At 43.0% G+C, this 22,370-nt stretch overlaps 1 protein-coding gene across 1 annotated transcript in view; it reads left to right on the forward strand.

The window, feature by feature from the left end:
• Positions 1 to 22,370, forward strand: part of otog (otogelin) — a gene marked incomplete at both ends in the record, with an annotated part of 160,880 nt that overhangs the window by 14,293 nt on the left and 124,217 nt on the right. The window contains 8 exons of the mRNA XM_080729331.1: positions 184 to 305; positions 4,716 to 4,924; positions 7,617 to 7,747; positions 8,589 to 8,695; positions 10,564 to 10,673; positions 14,095 to 14,220; positions 15,175 to 15,283; positions 20,915 to 20,961. Coding sequence (XP_080585457.1) covers positions 184 to 305; positions 4,716 to 4,924; positions 7,617 to 7,747; positions 8,589 to 8,695; positions 10,564 to 10,673; positions 14,095 to 14,220; positions 15,175 to 15,283; positions 20,915 to 20,961 — 961 coding nt within the window. The remainder of the gene's footprint in view (positions 1 to 183; positions 306 to 4,715; positions 4,925 to 7,616; positions 7,748 to 8,588; positions 8,696 to 10,563; positions 10,674 to 14,094; positions 14,221 to 15,174; positions 15,284 to 20,914; positions 20,962 to 22,370) is intronic.

Raw genomic sequence — 22,370 nt, forward strand, 5'->3', positions numbered from 1 at the left:
GAAATATTATTACACGTGCGATATTTGTCCTGGCCTACACCCAGATGTATCAGTTTTCTTGAATGTTTTTGTCTGTTTACAATGGAAATGCACAATATAATTGTGTTTATTGAAAATAAAATGTATTATTATTATTATATCTTTCATGTTTAATGTTAATATCTCGTGTCCTTGCATTTACAGCTTCACAACGACCCAGACTGCCTCTCCTCCCCCTACACCTGCGTTCGCTCTGTCAGTCTCTTTCTCAACTGGGATGGAGAGGTCCGCTTGAACGCTACCAGCGTCACCTTTAAAGGACAAAGGTAACTCACAATGGCAACCTTACTTTTTATTGCACACGGTTTGGTAATGGAGATGAAATAATTTCAAATGATGGTTTGTTACCTGTCAGCAGGGCCGTGCTTATCTGTAGGAAAGGTGGGCGGTCACTGGGTGATAAGCGTGAAAATTGGTACACATCATCTTTGGAGGCCACTCTTCGATTTAAGAAACCGGGCCACTTGAAAATCAAAGATGGCGGCCATTTATTTCAAGATGGCCGCCAAAATATGTCAGATTTCGCTTTTCAGCATATTTTTGCCTATACTTTTGTGATGTCAATCACCAAATCACCAAATAGACCTCCCATAGAATGTTTCTGACCATTTTGAAAAAAGACCGCCATATTGGATTTTTGGATGGCTCGGTTAAAAAATTCAAAGAGTGGACCCAAAGGAATGCTCATGCCCAAATGTCACGCTTGTATCACAAAGTGAACGATTGCTCCTATTATCTACTGTATTATTCCTGGCCTGAACCTTGATGTGATTTTCTGTTTTGTCGTAATCTGTTAAAACTAGCGCTGACCTTCGATTGTATTTGTTAAAATCGAAGTTTATAAGCCAAAAATCGAATGACCTTCGGTGACGGGGAAGGGGGAGGCTCGGGTCGACGCGAGCTGCCGCTTGCGTGAGGCTGCACTGCCTATAGTCTGCAGGCCTGTTAAGGGCTGCCCTCTCTCTACACACAGTGGATGGATACTTGTATTACAACAATAATAATAATATACAGCAGTTGTACATGTAGGCTAATAGAGTTAGAGACATAGGCACAACTGGACTTACTTAAGCTCCTTTTATTTATTCAGATCTCAGACTAATGTCTTGTCAAACAGAAACACATGGTAAAACACACACACATATATATATATATATATATATATATATATATAGGCTACTGTATAAAATACAAATAGTTCTGTAAACCACTTTAAATTTTAGCTAAACCACAGGGTTTCTTTTGTTAAAGGCCCGCTGACGCGCCCCGAAATTACAATAGTATGATACAGTAGGTCACGCGGTCTCTCTGAAAAGGGTCTGAAATAGCCTGAAACTCAAGTCACAGTGTAATCTGCCCCTCGCTCCCCAACAACAGCTGACCAGTACAGTAAGTAGTCTAAGTACAGTCAATTCATTTGATTGGCTTATAATTGCGCATTCCCACAATGACATCATAAAAATATTAACTCATATTTTAAGATGACTTTTTAAAGTGACAGTACCCCTTTAGGTGACAGTACCCCTTTAAGTAAAACAGGCTTTATGAAAGCAGTGACGACTGTGATGCACAATGAATTACAATTAGGCCTAGAAAACACCTGCCGCACCAACATGAATTCTTAAACAGCCTGACAGGCATTACCTCAATCATTTTGGGGAAGTTGATGTTGTCATCTGCCCATTTGTCAATTTGGTAAAAAGAAATTGGTTGAATAGAAGTCATATTTTGGGACCATCGCTCCATTGTTCACAATGGTTTGTAATGCAGGCTGCTATCCCAGGAAGTCATGTGATCCAAGATGGCCGCGGTGTGAATAAGGTCTATTGGCTTCTGTTGCCTAACATTTGACAAAATAAAATAAAAAGACAATTTGAAGTAAAAAAAACGAAACAAAAAGTTTTAGGCCTATAGCGTCCAGACCTAGAGTATAGCCTAGGTGGACAAATAAGGAGTCTGGCTACTCACTGCTCTTCTGAACTTGTTTTTGATTATGTGCCAAAAAGACCAAAGTGTCCACATTCTTTGGCAAAAGGGAACTTCTCGTTTTGTTCACAATAAATCCCGCTTTCGAAAAGATCCGCTCTGAAGGGGTTGAAGTGGCAGGGATGCAGAGAAAACGCTTTGCTACAGATGCCAACTTGGGGAAACGGTCCGCATTTTTTTTCCACCACTCCAGTGGGCCGGACTCAGTTTTTTTGTCTCTTAAAAAGTCATTCAGTTCATCCTCTGCAGTTGCAGTCTCCTCTCCCTGGGTTGCATCTTCGTCGTCGTCCATTAAGAGGAGGTCACGTTCTCTCTCTCGATCCGTTTTAGCCCTCTTTGCTGGTGAAGCCGCGTCGCTGTCAACTTCTTCGTCCCTGTCAGCTAATGCCAGGCGATCAGCCATCTCAGTCACCTCCGTGTACACCTGTTGCTTATCCTCGTCAGACAGCCAATTTAACCGCTTATAGCGGGGGTCAATGGCTGCGCAGAGAACAGCAGCATCAGTTGGGTCTGAGAATGACCACCTCTTATTAATTTCCTCCGCCAGTTTACTTTTCAGAGCTTTTGTGGCGGGACTGTCTTCATCTTGCTCTGTCAGATGTCGTCTTTTTATATTTTTCAGCATCGTCATTACTTGTGATAAGGACACGTTGTTTTCTTTCGACAGCAGTTCGGTCAGAGTTAGGAAGGGCTTAAGGACGGCTACAGTGTCCTCTGCGATGACCCACTGGTCTGTCGTCAGGTCCAGAGATCGGTCTGCTCTTTTGGTGACGCTTGGGTCAGACAGGACAGCTGAGATTGGCCACCGTTGCTCGCGAAGACGCTCCAGTATTAGATACGTTGAGTTCCAGCGAGTTGCGACGTCTTGAACGAGTGCGTGATCGCTTACTTTCTGTCCGCCCTGTTTTTCTTTTAATGCCGCAGTTGCTTTCGCACTCTTTTTAAAGTGAGACACGAGTCTCCTTCCAAATCCCACTGTACGGGTGACAGGGTCGTGGTGTTTTAGTGCTGCATTGATGCACAACTGGAGCGTATGGCCCGCACAGCGGACCCCCTTGACATCCCCCCAACCCTCCTCCCGTTTCAACATATCGAAACACAGAGTCATATTGGAAGCATTGTCGGAAACAATCGCAACTCTCTTCTCCGCGGGTATACCGTAATCGTTGGCTACTTCTCCAAGCCTTGTTGCGATGTTTGCACCTGTGTGAGACTCCTCCATGGACTTGGTCTCCAACACATAGTTTTTCATTTCCCAGTCTCTGTCTATCATATGAGCTGTCACCGTCGTGTATGCCTCCATTTTTACGCTGGTCCACATATCAGTTGTAAAACTAACAGCACAGCACGCATCAATTTCATCACAAAGCTGATTACGTAGGCTATTGTGTTTTGCAGAAAGAGCTGCTGAGATATCCTCTCGACTGGGCAAAGTATAGCCTGGCTGCAGTGTTTTTATTAAACGTTTAAAACCTTTCCCCTCCACAATGTTTATTGGTCTCATGTCCTCGACAATGAACGAGACAAGGGCCTCAGTTATGAGTCCCTTCCTGCGATCCGAAAGCGTGTTTACAGCCGAACCCGGCATGCTTGAGTCGATTGTTGTTTGTGTCGTGCTGGGGCCCGCTTCCGATGCATCCAGTTTCAGCATATGCACCTATAAAAGCATAATGATAACAATTAGCCAAGTTGCTAACTTTACATTATCCATGGGCATAGCTTAATGAATGTGTTTGCTCCGAGGCGCGTTGTACTTACATTTGTCAAGTGATTCTTCCTTCTGGATCTTTTCTGACAATCAGGACATTCTTTTGTTGGTCTTTCGGTCCACCGGTCCTGCAGACATTCTTTGCAGAAGCTGTGGCCACAGGACAGCACACCAGGATGTTTAAAGATGCCATGACACACGGGACAGCTCAGCTCCTCTTCCTTAACCGTCAAACGGGAAGCCATTCCGTCTGCAGGTCACACACCTGATCTGGAATGTTCTCTGAGGCTGTAGAGGAATACTAGAAGACAAAACAACGACAATAACAATTTGAGTGTCAATAGTATTAGTAGTTATTGGTGTTGTAGTCGAGTCCACCTAAAGCGAGTCCGAATCAAGACCGAGTGCGGGAGGGGGTCGAGTCCGAGTCGAGTCCAATGCAGCAGTGTGCAAAGACCTTTACTGTACATTTATGACATCCACCGCCCACCGTCAGTCCACCCACCCACCCTCTAGGCTATTGTAATAAATAAAAGATTGAGAACCACTGATATAGGATATACAGCAGGCATACTACCTTGTGTTACAGTTGCTTGCATTAAATCTGATTAATTTCAGTGAGCATTTGCACAGAAATAAAACATGACAGACCATAGCAGATATCCATTGATAAAAATCCTCAAAATACACAAAAGAAAGATAATACATTAACCCATTTAGGCCTAGAATTATTGAATGCTTTAACCAGTGAAAAATAGCAGATATACAAGCTCTACAAGCTCGCAGCGCTTGTAGAGCGCTCTACAAGCTCGCAGTATATCTACAAGCTTGTACTGTAGATATACAAGATCTACAAGCTCGCAGCGCGGCACTCGGTGCCGCGCTGTGAGCTTGTATATCTGCTATTTTTCAATAGTTAAAGCATAAAATAATGATACACAATAATGTGTACCAGTTCTAAATGCACTTTGTACTGGTCTAGTCTCCAGTTGCCTGCTCACATCCATGACCTGGAGTTGGAGAGGATCTCGCACTACGTCCTGGTGAGCCAGCGACAAGGCTTCACGCTGGCGTGGGACGGGCACAGCGGCTCCGTCTACATCAAGCTCAACCCGGAGTTTGTGGGCAGGACGTGTGGCCTGTGTGGCAACTTCAACGCAGACGTCCAAGATGACCTGAAGACCAGCTACGGTACGTTTTGCTTCTCCGTGTTGTTGTCACCCATGAATCCTCGGATACTGTAACGGCATGTGTTATTTGAAGTGTAAGAGTTACCAATTTCAAATTCAAATTCAAATAATGAGTCTATTAACTGTGTTCAGCACTTAAAATGTTTAACCATTGTCCCTCATTTTGTGGAAGGTGGCTACATATTGCTGCCAGATGGTATCAGTTACTATCAAAACCTCCACCAGCTGTCAGTCAGTCAGTCAGTCAGTCAGTCAATCAGTCAGTCAGTCAGTCAGTCAGTCAGTCAGTCACGTCACGTCACACTTTTGCCCTACTCATATCTCCGCCACCGTTGCCCCTATCCATGCCAAACTTTGCACACACACTCCTTGGCCGCCAAACCACAACCCCCACCCCTCATTTCTCACATGGCCCTCTTCTAGCGCCACCATGAGGCAGATTCTTGCAAAACACATTTCTGGACACTGCTCCTACAGATTTTGCCCTAAAATCAGGCAAAGCGGTACACAGTATCTCTAAAGTCATGTCAACATGGATCTGTCCCATTTCCCATATTCTAAATATTCTAATATTCTAAAGTTTGTGTATGACCGTCGCATATTAGGGAGTCTTACTGGTAAGTAGGGGATTGCCTGGATAGGGTCAAGCTGTATCTTTGTATTTGCCATTTTTGTGAATTTAGGGTAGTATTCTTCTCTTATGTGTTTGTATTTGTCACATGCAGTCAAGAAGTGGAGCTGCGTCTCCTCCACTCCTTGACAACAGTGAGATTTCACTCTCAGAGTTAAGCCAGCGCTGAGGATCATTGCATTGCAAGACGTCTTGAAATCTCATATTTTGGCACAAAACATTGTGAAAGGTGGTGAGATAATTGAATGGTTTTGCAGTAAAGCTTAGCTGTGTCAAGATGTTTCTGGACTCAAGTTAGATGACCTTGAAAACGAGTGATAAAACCCATTTCCACTGGTGCTGCTGGAAATGAGCAATGCTGCTCAATGTAATTCCATCACTACCTTGGTATATTCATATTTTAAAAAGACAAATTATATTTTAAAACCATATATGAGATGAGGAGACTTTGATTAAGGGTTTGGACAGACCTCCCATACTCCTCACAATGAAAAAAATAACTTGAAACTCACTTCACCTCATATGCTAGCACTAGCAGTGGCGTCAGTTCAGAAAAAGGTAAGGTATGGCAACATGACTGGTATCTTGCACGCGCGCCAGTCATGTTGCCATACCTTAGCAACAGGCATGGTACATTTATTTTAAGAAGTACATTCTATTTCTTTCCCCAAAATTTTCTATGGTTTCTTGGGCTGGATATGGCAGTCTGGAACAGTTGTTCAAGTGCGTCTAAACTTGGTATAATATAGTAAACGTGCCACAATTAACAATAATGAATTGCACCTGTGCAGCTGACCTGCGGAACCTGGGAATATACTATTCTGTCAAGATGGGGAGAATAAAAGTGTGGAGAATACTATTATAATACCTTGTTAAATTTTGCATTTGTAGTTATTTTAATGTAATTTAACAACATAACCAGCACAGATAGACAAAGAGACATTCATGGATTTATATTTTAAAGTAACTTGTATTCTCCCCCCTGGACCCAGGGTATGGCAGCTGCATACCCCTGCCATACCCAGTTAACGCCCCTGTATGCTAGCAGAGTGCGTGCATGAGTGACAATTCCAGGACAATGGACAGTTCCTCACGTGCACTGCTGTAACACTGCTGCTGTAGTAGTGCCTCATAATATGTGTTAGCCGGGGACCCAGTCACCAAAATGGGAGGGGACATGTGATTTTCTGCCGTACTTTTTATTTCTGTTTTATCTATTAGTTTGTTTATTAAGGTCCACAGAATGAGGGGCCTGCTCTGCTGGAAACATCGCGAAAAAAAGTTATGGCCATTTGTATATTCACTGTCCCATTGACTCCACTAGAAATATTTAAAAAAGGAAAAAAACTCTGCTTTAATTAGCATGTGAGGGGTCAAACTGGGGGGTTTTCAAGATCCTGAATCCATTGCAAGCATTTATTTAGCATGAAAAACATTCCTTGGGCTAGATTTCGGCCCCCCAAAACTGTGGAAAAGTGATGAGTCATCACCTTTTTTCCACTTTTCACAGTTTTGGGCTGCTGAAAGTTAACCCAAGGAATGTTTTTCATGCAAAACTTTTTTTCGCGATGTTTCCGGCAGAGCAGGCCTCTCATTCTGTGGAACTTAAAGACCAAACTAATAGATAAAACAGAAATAAAAAGTACGGCAGAAAATCACATGTCCTACCCTATTCCTTGAGCTTTTGGGCTTGTGGGTCCCCGGCTATGTGCAATTAAGGTTAACACAGTTCATTACTTGCAGCCATCATCATGTTTTGTTTCACTGAGTAGTTGATGTCCCCCCTTACCGCCCCACCCCACGGAACGACACACACACACACTCACATACAACACATACACATACAACCCCATTCTACCCACTTTTCAAAATTCTATCCACAGTTCAAAATTCCCCAGGGGTTCGTTTCTAAAAAAGCAACCCTGGGATCTGCGGTTAGGTCAGTGTTGTGAGAACGAAACTGTTTAATGTCTTTTGTCATGTTTAAAGTGAACATATGACGTCCACACTGGTGTTGTTGGCTTGCACTGACCTAAATGCTGCTGGCCCCGCCTCTCCCCAGGTGTACTGACCCCGGACATTGCCATATTTGGGAACAGCTGGTTAGAGGCGGAGCCTCACCAGGCCAGGTGTCCCACAGTTCCTACTGGATTTCCTTCACCGTGTGCTGTGCTAGACGCACATGTTCTGCTGGTAATTTACTCTTGCACGCACGCATGGCCGCACGGTTGCACACACGAACGCACGCACACACACACGCTCATGCTCACACTCACGCTCGCACTGAAGGCCTGACCGTATTCTCTCTGACCACGTACTTTTCGTGGGAAAGGTTCGGTTCAGCTACAAAATGACGTGACGAAAAGCATTACCCCGAATTAGAGTTTCGGAAAGCTGCATGTCGGAGAGTCAGAACTTTCCGGCGAAAAGTTCGGTGGTCAGAGACAGTATGGACAGCGCATCACACTCACACTCTCACACTCGCACCATCAGTTCCAAAATCATGCATGAACCCATGATATCTTTAATTAAGCTGTTGAAAAATTACCTCACGAGGGAGCACGGTGGTGCAGTTGGTAGCACTGTCGCCTCACAGCTAGAAGGTCCTGGGTTCGATTCCCGCCAAGGGACGCTGTGGGCACTGGGGGCGTGTTCTCTCCTCCGCGTCATCAGCACCCACACCCTAGGTGGTGTTGGCAAAAGGGCCTTTCTGTGTGGAGTTTGCATGTTCTCCCCGTGTCTCCTAGGGTAGGTACCCTCACAAAAAACATTGCAGTAATCCTGGTTTCTATACCGCCTCCCCCTGGCCAGCCGGGGCTTCCCAGGCGTGGCAGAAGGAGAGCAGAAACCAGGATTACAGGATAGGCAATTGGCACTGGGTGAAAAAATGGGTTACAAAATCGTGGGATAAAAATGATAAAAGAAAAAAAAAGAAACATGTCATCACAATGTTTTTGAAATAGTGTGAAAAGAGTATTTAAAAGCAATATAGAATTGAATGTGTTCTAAATGGTAATATGTAATAATGTTGCAGAAAGTGGAGGAGGTGTGCTCCATGCTCCTGGAGGAGCCCTTCAGAAGTTGCCATGACTACGTCAGTCCCCTGTCCTACATGGCCAGCTGCTCCAATGACCTCTGCCAGTAAGATTCAGTCATGTCATATTTCATAGGATTATGTTTATTTGCATGCAATGTTACATTTATTACCGTTAACTTGCACTGGATCTTGCACTGATCAAGTTGACTGGGATTGAACCTGTAGGGTTTCTGTTGTAGTCCAGTGGTTCTCAACCTTTTCAGGCTGCGACCCCCAAAATAATCATATTTTAACTGGGGACCCCCCCACCCTGACAAGCACTAAGAGTTGAGGAATTGCATTTCGTATAACACGGTTCTATTGTGAAAATAGCAGATCTACATGCTCACAACACCTCGCGTTGCGAGGCGTTGTGAGCATGTAGATTGGCTATTTTCTGCCTCTAATATTTGACAATTTGGCCAATGTTTAATTTGTCATTTTAGAGTATTAGAGTATTAAAAAGTCCTTAAATTGTCACTTTAGAAATGTGCATATAGGCTACCCTCTATACCAGGGGTCTTCAACAGGGGGTCCGGGACCCCTAGGGGGTCCTCAGAGTTACTACAGGGGGTCCTCCAAATCTTTGTGTGATAGAAACCTTTTTCTCCTTTTTTATATTAACCACTTGAACCCTAGCGTCCATATTCTGATAACTTTAGCCAAAAATAGCAGATCTACAAGCTCACATCGCCTCGCGATGCGAGGCATTGTGAGCTTGTAGACCTTTGGTGTAGAGGGGAAAAAAGAGCAGACTAAGTACAGAGTGAAGGGTACGTTTATTAAGTATCGACGGTTCAGTGGGTTAAATATCTGAAAACACAAATTGACATGACTCCAAAATACACTGATGATCGTGCTGTCAAACAATGAAACTATATGGAATCCATGAACAGGTTGTGGGGGTCCCAGCTTCATCTCTCTCTCAACTAAGGGGTCCTTGGCCTGAAAACATTGAAGACCACTGCTCCATACACTTAAACTTCACGTTGGTTTGTTTACCTTTAGTGAGAAAACAATGTTCCACATTATTAAGACAAAAAGATTCTAGTCCCATTCCATTGTAACATAAAACAGTGCACTGATGAGGTGGGGAACTTAGAAAAAATCCAAGGCAGCTCAGTTCAGTTCAAAGTAGAAAACAAATTCATTTAGCTCATGGCAGCATTAAAAAGAAACGACCAACGCGTTTCGGCCTTGTTTGGCCTTCATCAGGGTCCGCTAGTTGGTTGTTTCTTTTTAATGCTGCCATGAGCTAAATACATTTGTTTTATACTTAGAACTGAACAGAGCTGCCTTGGATTTTTTCTAAGTTCCCCACCTCATCAGTGCACTGTTTTATGTTACAATGGAATGGAACTAGAATCTTTTTGTCTTAAAGGAGTAGTTCACCCCCAAAATGACTTTTTTTTCTATTGATTACTCATGCCATGGAGACTAGAGTTCAATAATATTGTTTGGTTTTTGTCGCATTCCTAAGACAATAATGTGATAACAATTAATTTACCCCCATTCATTCCAGATGGTGACCCGTTTCTAAACGGGTCACCATCCGGAATCAATGGGGGTAAATTTACTCAAATCAAATTTTTGTCTTAGGAATGTGACAAAAACCAAAAAATATTATTGAACTCTACTCTCCATGGCATGAGTAATCAATAGAAAAAAAGTCATTTTGGGGGTGAACTACTCCTTTAATATCCATATACCCTGTCCAAAGAGCACCTGTCTTCAGCCTATTGTTCTACTCACGGACCCACGCAGCGCTTCTTCCACTTTTATTCTAATGTTCCACATTAACGTAATCATTTGGGGACCCCCCTGGGGGTCCTGACCCACAGGTTGAGAACCAGTGTTGTAGTCCAGGTATGTCTAAAACAGGCTCAACTAAATGAGTAGCCCTCTTGTTTTGTTTTTTCCCCCTGTGTTGAAGGTCGGGTCCCAACGGTGATGCGGTATGCCAGGTGTTCACTGAGTATGCCCGGGCCTGCGCCCACGCCGACCACCCTCTACACGCCTGGAGGCAGCACATACCTCAGTGTGGTATGTTGTTCTCCTCTCAGGGGTGTCACCACCAAATTCGAGGGCCCTGGGTGCAAGGATTCATTGACTGGGAACGCATTATTTTCGCATTATTTTGTGCTTTAGCTATTGAAAAATAGCAGATATACAAGCTCACAGCGCGGCACCGAGTGCCGCGCTGCGAGCTTGTAGGTCTGCTATTTTAGAAAATGTGTGTTTTTTTTACCATCTCAAAATATTTAGTTCCAATGACCCCCCCCCCCCCCCCCGAAGCAAAATTTGATATTCAAAGATTTTGACACATTTTCATGACTTTTCAAAAATAGCAGATCTACAGGCTCGCCGCGCGGCACTATATCTGCTATTTTTCAATAGATAAAGTATAAAATAATGACGGCCCCTCCACCTTGGGCCCTAGTAACTCAGTCCCACTTTACCCCCCTTGTGACGCCCCTGTCTACTCTACTTCCTCCCACTCGCTTTTCATTCACCATTGTTCATCCATGGTTATACAACGTCACGCCATTCACTTTTAAATGACCTCCAAAGTGACCGCTGTGTGAAATCCTCAGTAATTAACTCTGAGAGTGTTTGTGTGGAGCCTTGCAGGTCCATTTCTACTCTGACTTAAAGGAGTAGTTCACCCCCAAAATGACCTTTTTTCTATTGATTACTCACGCCATGGAGACTTTGTATTTTGTTTGTATTTGTCGCATTCCTAAGACAAAAAAAAAAGAAAAAAAAGATTATATTAAATTTAACCCCATTGATTCTGGATGGGGACCCAAATGCATGGACCTGGATGGGGACATAAAAAACGGCCCTGGATAAATGGGGGTAAATTTAGGGTCAAGGGTCAAGTAAATGTACCCCTATTGATTCTGACCCAAATGCATTCGGGTCCCCATCAAGAATCAATGGGGGTGAATTTACTATAATATTTTTTTTGTCTTAGGAATGTGACAAATACAAAAGAATATTATTGAATTCAAGTCTCCATGGTATGACTATAACCAATATAATAGAAAAAAAACATTTTGGTGGTGAACTACTCCTTTAAATGAGTGTTGCGCTTGAAGTGTGCAGAGAAACTTCAAGGGGAACACACACCAGACCGCGGAGGCGGCGCGGAGGCGGCGCGGAAGCGGCGCGTCAAAACATACGGCCCCATTATTTTCAATGATCAACCCACACCGGCGGCGGCAGACGCGCGCAGCCGCGGGTCTGCCGCCTCGCCGGCCGCGCGAATACGCCGCTGTTCTATTTTCCCAGCGTTGCCGCGCGTTGAACATGTTCTCCCATGGTTCTCCCCACCGGGGGAAATGGATGTGCTGTGTGGCAGCGCGCCGCATCCAGTTGGGGTTACCGCGCGGCAATTCGCGTGCGTCGATATCGCGACGTGACGCTGCGCAGCCGTCCGCGTTCAGTGTGTGCTCCCCTTTAGTCAGGCAACTCTTTTCAGTTGCTGGTGGTCAGCCCCAGCTCCGCACTTCTATTCTTCACTATTAGAGCACCCTATTATTCTCCCTCTATATACTGCCGCTGGGAGAACTTATTTCCGCTCACGGTGTGAATTTCCATTTCTATGCTGATGACACCCAGCTGTACCTTTCGGTAGCTCCGGACGACCCCTGTGCTCTAGACCCATTGCTGACGTGTGTGTCTAGCATAAAATGCTGGATGAGTGAGAACTTTCTCAAACTAAATGAGGGCAAGACAGAAGTTCTCATAATTGGTTCTACTGCGCAGAGAGAATCAATAATAAGTAGACTTGGTAACCTGTCTAAAGAAAGTAACACTTCTGTAAAGAACCTGGGAGTGATCATTGACGCTGAATTGAATTTTAATACACACATTAATCATGTCACCAAGATTGCCTTCTTTCACCTTAGAAATATTGCGCGAATTAGAGCCTATCTAACATTGGACGATGCAAAAACGCTGATCCACGCTTTTGTTTTCTCTCGGCTTGATTACTGCAACGCACTTCTCTCTGGTCTGCCAAAGAAAACAACTGACAGTTTGCAACTTGTTCAAAATGCGGCAGCCAGAGTTTTAACTAAAGCTAAGATGAGAGAACATATTACTCCAGTCTTAGCGTCGCTACACTGGCTCCCGGTTGTTTTTAGGATTGATTTTAAAATTAGTTTACTTGTTTATAAAGCTCTAAATGGTCTGGCACCTTCGTACCTCTATGACTGCCTGCATAGATACGTTCCAAACCGCCCACTCAGGTCTTCTAGTGCTGACCTACTCGATGTGCCTAAAATGAAATATAAAAAATATGGTGAAGCAGCTTTCTGCTTCTACGGACCGACAGTTTGGAATAAACTCCCACTGCACCTAAGACAGGCAGCCTCTGTGGATAGCTTTAAAGCACAGCTCAAGACCTATTTCTTTACTCTTGCTTTTAGCTGAATTATTTTTTTATCTCTTTGATGCTATTGACGTCCACACTGTTCTGAAATTGTTCTTCAATGTTTTATGTTTTTATTGTTCTGCTTTATTGTATTCATGTGTATTTTATTTTTTCTGTTAAGTAACTGTGCTTCATTTTCTGCTCTGTAAAGCACTTTGAGCTGCATTTCATGTCATGAAAGGTGCTATACAAATAAAGCTTTATTATTATTATTATTATTATTATTATTTAAATGGGGACGTTTGCATTGGTCATTTGCTTCTTCGCTGCTGTCGTGCTGCACTTCTAGGAATTGCTCCACCCTCCACCAGCCTGGTGGCTACCACCTGTTGTTTTAGACCTACTTTTATCTACTATGGGGGATCCGGAAGGCCCCTATTTTGGTGGAAGATACTCCCTCAGACTACCTAAAAGCAGATACATTCATCACTAAATCAAATAAATGAATTGATCATTTTATGTAGGTTCAAAATATTTGTATTAATTTCAATTTGTGAGTTGGCCTGCCTGTAATGAGGTTGTATCACGTTATTAACGTCATAAAACCTAACACCGTGATAAAATCAACACCACACCAAGATAACATCATTGGTGTGGACACATTACACAAAAGCAATGTACGGTGAAGTAGAGTAAATCTATATTAGATCAGTGTAAACAGTAGTAAATAACAGTAGTATTAAAAGTGCCTGTAATATACTAAAATATCGTCGTTGTGGGGTGGAAACCTCGTATCTCCAAGTTTCAAATTGATATGTTCTTTCGCAAAGCAAAGCCCTGCTTCATCGTACAAGGTCGTCGCACAAAAGTAGTGAAAACTGCCGATCTACAAGCACACAACGTCTCGCGGAGCGAGGCGTTGTGTGCTTGTAGATCGGCTGTTTTCACTAGTTTAAATCATTTTTAAAATGAAGAATGCAAAACGAACGGTTTTGGACATACAAGGTTTCCACCCGACAACGACGACATGTGTTATGTTGTCAGACTGTTACATGTGTCCTTTGTCTCTCTTGTTGTGATCAGTGAAGCAGTGTCCTGCAGAGTTTCAGTTCAGAGAATGCATCAGCTGCTGCCCTGCCACCTGCAGCAGAGAGCGCCTATGCATCGACAGCAAGCTGCTGTGTTTGGATGGATGTTACTGCCCTGAGGGTGAGTTGTCTAATAGATGGATGTTACTGCCCTGAGGGTGAGTTGTCTAATGGATGGATGTTACTGCCCTGAGGGTGAGTTGTTTAATGGATGGATGTTACTGCCCTGAGGGTGAGTTGTCTAATGGATGGATGTTACTGCCCTGAGGGTGAGTTGTTTAATGGATGGATAGTACTGCCCTGAGGGTGAGTTGTTTAATGGATGGATGTTACTGCCCTGAGGGTGAGTTGTCTATTGCAGGGGTTTTCAAAGTGGGTGACGGGGGCACCCTGGGGTGCGGTGACGGCAGTCCAGGGGTGCCGCGAGATCATTTGACAATATTTGGAATTTATTTGGACACTTGAAAAAATATTTAGTATCATTTTAAACTTGAAGTACAAAGTTATTTTCAATTCTAACCAAAATGGCTGTTTTCTCAACGCTTTCCTCGCAACATAATCACTAAAATATCGTCACTGTCGGGCAGAAACCTTGTATCTCCAAGTTTAAATGTGTGCGTCTTTTGGTAAAGCAAGGCCCTGCTTCATCATACAAGACTGTCGCACAAAACTAGTGAAAACAGCTTTAGTTCACTAGTTAAGTACATTTTATAGATGATAAATACAAAACGAATGGTTTTGGACATACAAGGTTTCCACCTGACAACGACGATATGCTATGAATATAAGGTGCTGGGAGTGAAAATTATAATGTAGGGGTGCCTCAGATTAAAACAAATATTTATGGGGTGCCCTGAAACAAAAAAGGTGGTCTAATACCTCTAAAATGACAAATGAAACATTGGCCAAATTGTCAAATATTAGAGGCAGAAACTGTGAAAATAGCTGATCTAACGTAATTTCTCAACTATTAGTGCTCGTAAGGGTGGGTGGGTCCCCAGTTTAAATATGATTATTTTGGGGGGCCTGAAAAGGTTGAGAACCACTGCTCTATCCGGTCTTTCTGTCTCTTCAGGGCTGATCTACGAGGAGGGGAGCTGCGTGGTTCCCTCAGACTGTCCATGTGAGTACCATGGCATGCTCTACCCCACGGGACAGTCCATACAGGAAGAGTGCAACAACTGGTGAGTGTTGTTTCATGTGTCACTGTACGTATTGTTGTTGCGACCGAAGGTCGCATTATACCCTGAAAAACCTTGTCGCTTGTCTGACTGTCTGTCCGGCTGTACAGGAAGTGATGTCAGTGTGATGTCACGTGACATCACTTTTATGCCCATATATGAATCCTTCTGTACCACATCACTGTGACTCACTGTCACTCTGTGCCACATCACTGCATAAAAGGGATGTCACGTGACATTGTACAGAAAATGGAGGCCGAAAATGAGAATGTTAGGGTACCCCCTTATGTCACGTGATGTCAGTGAGTCACAGTGATGTGGTACAGAATGACTCATATATGGGCATAAAAAGGATGTCACGTGACATCACTTCCTGTACTGACAGTCAGACAAGCTACGAGATTTCTCAGGGTATAAAAGTCCATATGGTCATTCCCAGAAAAAGAAAAAAAAAACTTTTATGCCCATACATGGAGATAAATCCCAGGCAGAAAATGAGAATTGTTAGGGTACGCCCATATATGGAGATCCACAGGCATCAAACCAAGGTCCTAACTCACCAAGGCCCTGCTTGGCATTACTAATTAACGTACGTTTTATGCCCATATATGGAGATTCCTATATTGTCAATATTAAGGACATTATTAAGGATTTATGTTATCAATACCAGTAAGACTCCCTAATCGGGAGATAAGCGACCAACACAAATAGGCCAAAAGTTTGTTTTACCAATTATTACACTCTATGTGAACATTTACATCAACAAATCCCAAGTACTGGTTTTTAGGGGTGCTGAGTGTGGCGCAGCAGCGTGTCATGCATTTTCTGCAGGGCCTTGTCACACCTTTGCCCTGCTCATATCTCCGCATCAGTATGACATCACACTGCTGACATCAGTATGACATCACACCGTACACAAATGACCCTTATATAAGACCGGCATTATCTACCGACAGATTAGTAACAAGATGTCAAAATCGTTCAAGGTTGAATCTCCAGATATGGAGATAACCAACACATCCCTCCATATATGGAGATAACCGACGAATCTCACTAAGTCTGACCTCACAAGCCCCATATTTGGACACGAACAACATATAACTCCATAGAGACATAGCTGCTGACATCAGTATGACATCACACTGCTGACATCAGTATGACATCACACCGTACACAAATGACCCTTATATAAGACCGGCATTATCTACCGACAGATTAGTAACAAGATGTCAAAATCGTTGAAGGTTGAATCTCCAGATATGGAGATAACCAACACATCCCTCCATATATGGAGATAACCGACGAATCTCACTAAGTCTGACCTCACAAGCCCCATATTTGGACACGAACAACATATAACTCCATATATAGAGACATAGCTGCTGACATCAGTATGACATCACACTGCTGACATCAGTATGACATCACACCGTACACAAATGACCCTTATATAAGACCGCATTATCTACCGACAGATTAGTAACAAGATGTCAAAATCGTTGAAGGTTGAATCTCCAGATATGGAGATAACCAACACATCCCTCCATATATGGTGTGATGTCATACTGATGTCAGCAGTGTGATGTCATACTGATGCGGAGATATGAGCAGGGCAAAGGTGTGACGTGTGACGTGTGACGTGTGACCGACGGACGGACGGACGGACAGGCGGCCGGTGGAGGTTTTGATACTAAACTGCGACCTGACGGTCGCAATTAAGGACATATATGGGAATGCCCATATTTGGTAATGTCCATATATGGGCATGTTTTGACATAACATAACTATCATGAAGGGGTCTCCATATCTGAGTAACTGGTCCCATATACATCACTGGCCAGATGGCCAAGAATTGGCGCGACCTAGGGCGAGGTCGCATGTCACCCTGAGGTCGCAAGTCACCCTGAGGTGTCTTACTAGTACTAGTCCTGTGCCCGGGGGGTGTGCACAGTATATGAGGGATTGAATGTAGGAGTCTCAGAAGTAATGGTGGAGAACCCAGACCGGTGCCCGTTGGGCAGAACAGTCACCATTGACGTCCAGTTGTGCAATACCTGTCTGTGATGTAGGCATCCATGGTGACGACACTGTGTAGTAGTAACATCCCAGACATGTGCTGGCTAGAAGAATGACCTCTGTGAGACTATAGGAGACAGAATGACCTCTGTGAGACTATAGGAGACAGAGAGAATGACCTCTGTGAGACTATAGGAGACAGAGAGAGAAACACAAAGAGAGGAATGAAACACCTCCATCACGTGCGTGTGAATCAAAACAGCATCCCGGATCCGACAATGGAACAAGGGGAGAGCGCTTGTTTTCGGTGGAGATGACGGTGGAGATGACGGAGGCGCGCCGGCGTTATATTATTAACACAATCTGATCTAGCTATAACAACAATCACGACATAGGCTATTTATTATAATCACTAATTCACTATGAAGTGTCTTTAATAATAATGAAAGTAAAAATAGTCAAATAACAAACAAGGACAAATTGTTCTGCCCACAACCTTATCAAACCAAACTACTGTAAAATGTAGGCCTATTATAACTATGATAATGGTTCTTAACTTCTTGTAACTCCCAATTATTAAGTATAATACTTGACCTTATAAATATAGAATGTTTATGATTATTTCTTGTATTAGGCCAATATGTTATGAAACATCGCATGTAGGCCTATTATATTACTATACACGAGTGAGCTCTCGGCACCTCCGCACGGTCCGGTTCAGCCAATCACAAGCTTCCATTGTCAGATCCGGGATGCTGTTTTGATACACGCATCCTGGGACTGAAAGTCACCATTGAAATGTGTTTTCTCGCGTGTGTTTTCAAATTCAATTCAAAGGGATTGTTCCAAAAATGTGATACAAAAATGCCAACACAGGAATTGGTTGACAACAATGACATGTATTGACGCTGGCCCTAAGGAGCTTTAGGCCACCGTAGATCAGATTCAACATAATATGGAAAGCGGTAGAGAAAAGTCACTGCTTACCAAGGGAAAGCACAACTTGAACAGAGGAATTATCAAACGTACAAGACATAAGGACAACTTTAGTTTTTTACAACAAGGGTTCATATTTTAGATAGTCATTAGAGAAAAGAAAAGAAAAGATGAGTGTTAAAATGTTTTCATTTACTTCTTTCTATTGTTTTAGTGATTTTAACGATGCCCCCAGGTTGGGGGCATGCATGCAAGTGGCTAAATATGTATTTTTAGACAAAATAAGCCCATTCCCAAGATGCACTGCAATCTTTCATGGGCAGTTGTGACTTATGGGGGCTGGTGTAAATAGTAACAAAGAAATTGCCAGCTTATTGTGTCTAAAAAGACATATTTAGCTACTTGTACGCATGCCCCCACCCACTGAAATCAAAATACTAAAATCGCTTAAAGGTGATACACCGTGAAATTTCACTTTTCCTATTTTAAAACCTTTTTTTGGGGTCCCACTAGCACCTTCTATCCTCACAAAGTCCCATTTCTGACCGTTGTGTCTTTCTCTGGTTTTGAGAAGGCGAAGGTTAAAAGTGTCCCACAGGTTCTCAAAAAAGGCTATCCAGATTTGCTGCCGATTGTGACGTCATCATCGGCCGTTTTTGATGATTTCTTTTTTTTTTTTCTTTTTTCAAAAAAGATTTTTTTTTTTTTTTTCAAAACGATTTTTGGGGGGGTGGCGCAGTTCAGGCCAAAGGTGGTACTGCAGCTGAAAAGCTCTGAGAGCCATTCAAAAATGAGAGAGGCTCTCTATTCAGGAGTGGTAATTTAGCCTCAAACCTTTTGAAAAACGTTTTTGGGACATAAACAATATGACATAAATACTTTTTAAATGCATGGTGTATAACCTTTAAACAATAGAAAGCAGTAAATGAAAACATTTTATTTTTAACAGTCATCTTTTCTTTTCTCTACAATCTAAAATATGAACCCTTGTTTTAAAAAAAAACAAAGTTGTCCTTTAAGCAACATGAGAAGTGACAGTTAAATCTATCACTGCTCAGAAAATGTTTCTGTGATCATAGTCAGCTATCGCGAGTGGCCTTATCAGGTGATTGATAAGACTTTTAATTAAAAATAGGAGAAAACTGTATTACCAGAAAAGGGTTAAGAGCCCAGTCAGTATCAATATGACACAGAGGTGAGAAATATGGGTTTGGTTTGTGACCCAAATATTAACGGTCCAATCCCCAAGTTTTGAAAAACATTTTTCTCCCACACTACATCTATTAGTTTCTTACATTTGATGGAATTGCAATATTAATATTATGTTTAGATTTTTTTCCCCCATGGACCACCTGTACGGTATTTATGTACCAATTATGTACCAATAGTGTACATGGCAGTGGTTGATAAACAACAGCCTATAAATAGGGAAAGGAAATGGTAACTTCACCATCTATACTATAATTTTGCGAATGTCTGAGTGTCTGTCTCAGCGTTTCTCCTCGGTGGCTGGAGCAATTGATCTGAAATCGCATCACCATCAGCATATGAACACACCTAACATAACTGTGAAGCCCGTTTGTCACTTTCACAAATCGTATGCTGTATAATAGCATTTTTATGGTGTATCTATATCTATTTAGCCTACAGTACCTTTTGTGACCACACATGTTAAGGGAGGGGCGCTGTTGTTCAGGCCATGCACAATCACACACAAACCCACACACACACACACACACACACACACACACACACACACACACACACACACACACACACACGGGGGGGGGGGGGGGGGGGGGGGGGGTTGTGCAGGCAGGCGGGCGGGCGGGCGGGGGGGGGGGGGGGTTCTGGCCCTGTTACAGATGTTGTCCAAAAATCATGCAGATCGGTACACAGTATCTCTGTAGCCGTTAAATGGAACGGCTATTTCTTACATTGATGCTCCTACATATTAGCATGCAAGCACCAGTTAAAGTTACTTTCCACCCCTCATATACTGTGTGCACAGTGCACATCCCATAACCCACACACTGCACATCATTTCGGAGCTCATATCTTTGAACGGGTAAGGACTAGTGTATAATAATTCAGACACTGACTGTCACACACAATTGACAACGCATTATTACGCATTATTACTTTAATCATTATTTTATGCTTTAACTATTAAAAAATAGCAGATTTACAAGCTCACAGCGTGGCACACGGTGCCGTGCGAGCTTGTAGATCTGCTATTTTTGAAAAATCGTGAAATTGTGTCTCTGGATATTTTGACCCGATTCTATAAATGTCTTCTAAATCCTTCCAAGGAGAAACGCATGTTTCTATGTCAGTGGTTCTCAAACGGTCAAGGACCCCCTAGAAATATATGTATTTGGCTGCCGACCCCCATCTCGAAATATTATGTACCAGGGACCCCCCAGAAGCAGATATTTGAGTTACAAATGTTGCACATATTTTCACGATTTTTCAAAAATAGTAGATCCACAAGCTCCCAGCTCGGCACTCGGTGGTGCAATATGAGCTTGTATATCTGCTATTTTTCAATAGTTAAACATAATTCCAGCTCTTACTGGGTTAATCCTGCCTTCCATGTCAGTGATCCTGTGTGATTAGTGCAGGTATTTCATATTTCCCTGCTCCACCTGTGTGGACGTCTCTGCTTTCTGTCCCTTACAGCACATGCGCGGGGGGAGTCTGGAACTGCAGCGAACACAGTTGTCCAGGTGCGTTCTCTCTTCCATCAACACACTGACATTGTGCCTGTTCATTAAGAGAGTTATGTACCTTGTTCGGAGCTTTCGCATGTACACACAGTCAAATGCCCAGCGTTAATTTAACCCTGGGAACGAACCAATGTAACCACATGGACTTACGGGTCCATTTTGGTTACATTTGTACTCTCTCAGAGTTAAGCCCTTTGCACACAGGAGAGTTGCGTTTTTTTCGTTTGCGGCATGAATAAAACGCATTGGATTTGGTGTGCAAGGCTGTGCGGAATCGGCGCTGCGGATCCAAAAAGGAGTCATAAAAGGAGTGATGAGTTTTTTACCGCATGCGACAAGACGCACAAATCGAACTGGGTTCGATCGAGAAAAAAACGCACGGCGGCAGCCACTCGTCGCACGGCTAATTCGGAGCCGGTGTGCATGAGGTCATAGAGAATCATTGTTTTCTTTTCAAAAAACGATATTGTCCGTTTTATCCGTGCGGTTAAACGCGCCTGTGTGCAAAGGGCTTTACTGTACAAAAAGGATGAATGAACACTGAAGTTCCGTTTCACGTCACAACTGGACGCTTAATATTGACCTGTCAAACGTTGTTGTGGGATGAGGGCCTCATGAGTTTATTTAACCTTGAATGTGGGTCAAGGGGGGCCTCTTCTAATTTGTCAGTATTTTTAGGGCTTATAATATAAGCCAGTGGTTCTCAACATGTGGGTCGGGACCCCTAGGGGGGTCCCCAAATAATTTTGGTGGGTCCCCAGATGATTAACGTAATGTGCAACATTGTTTGCTCACTCAACAGTAAACAAACCAACATACATTTTAAGTGTATAGAGGGTATCTGCACATTTCTAAAGTGACAATTTTAGGACTTTTTAATACCTCTGAAATGACAAATTAAACATTGGCCAAATTGTCAAATATATAGAGGCAGAAATTGTGAAAATAGCAGATCTACATGTGAGCATGTCGATCTGCTATTTTCACAATAGAACCGTGTTATACAAAATGTAATGCCTCAACTCTTAGTGCTCGTCAGGGTAGGGGGGTCCCCAGGTAAAATTTGATTATTTTGGGGGTTGTGGCCTGAAAAGACCACTGATATAAGCAATGACACACATGTTATATTTGTTCTGAGGCTGCGCTGCCTCAGTATGCTATTATCATGGCTTATATCCAAACGTTCTGTTGCTCAATAGTTTATTTTCTAAATGCTTGCATACTCATCTATTTGTACTGGAACAACACATTTTGGAATGAGGCCATATATTTGGATGAACTTACCGTGTCATTGTCAATCATTCATGTCATAATAATCATAATCATATGAAATGTATGTGTTGAGAACTAACTGGTGACAGAATGTCGGCAACGTTAATCTCTTTCGATGAAACTCTTTGCTCTCGGTT

This window comes from Nannobrachium achirus (assembly GCF_963921795.1).
Source record: "Nannobrachium achirus genome assembly, chromosome: 7".
Lineage (NCBI taxonomy): Eukaryota > Metazoa > Chordata > Actinopteri > Myctophiformes > Myctophidae > Nannobrachium > Nannobrachium achirus.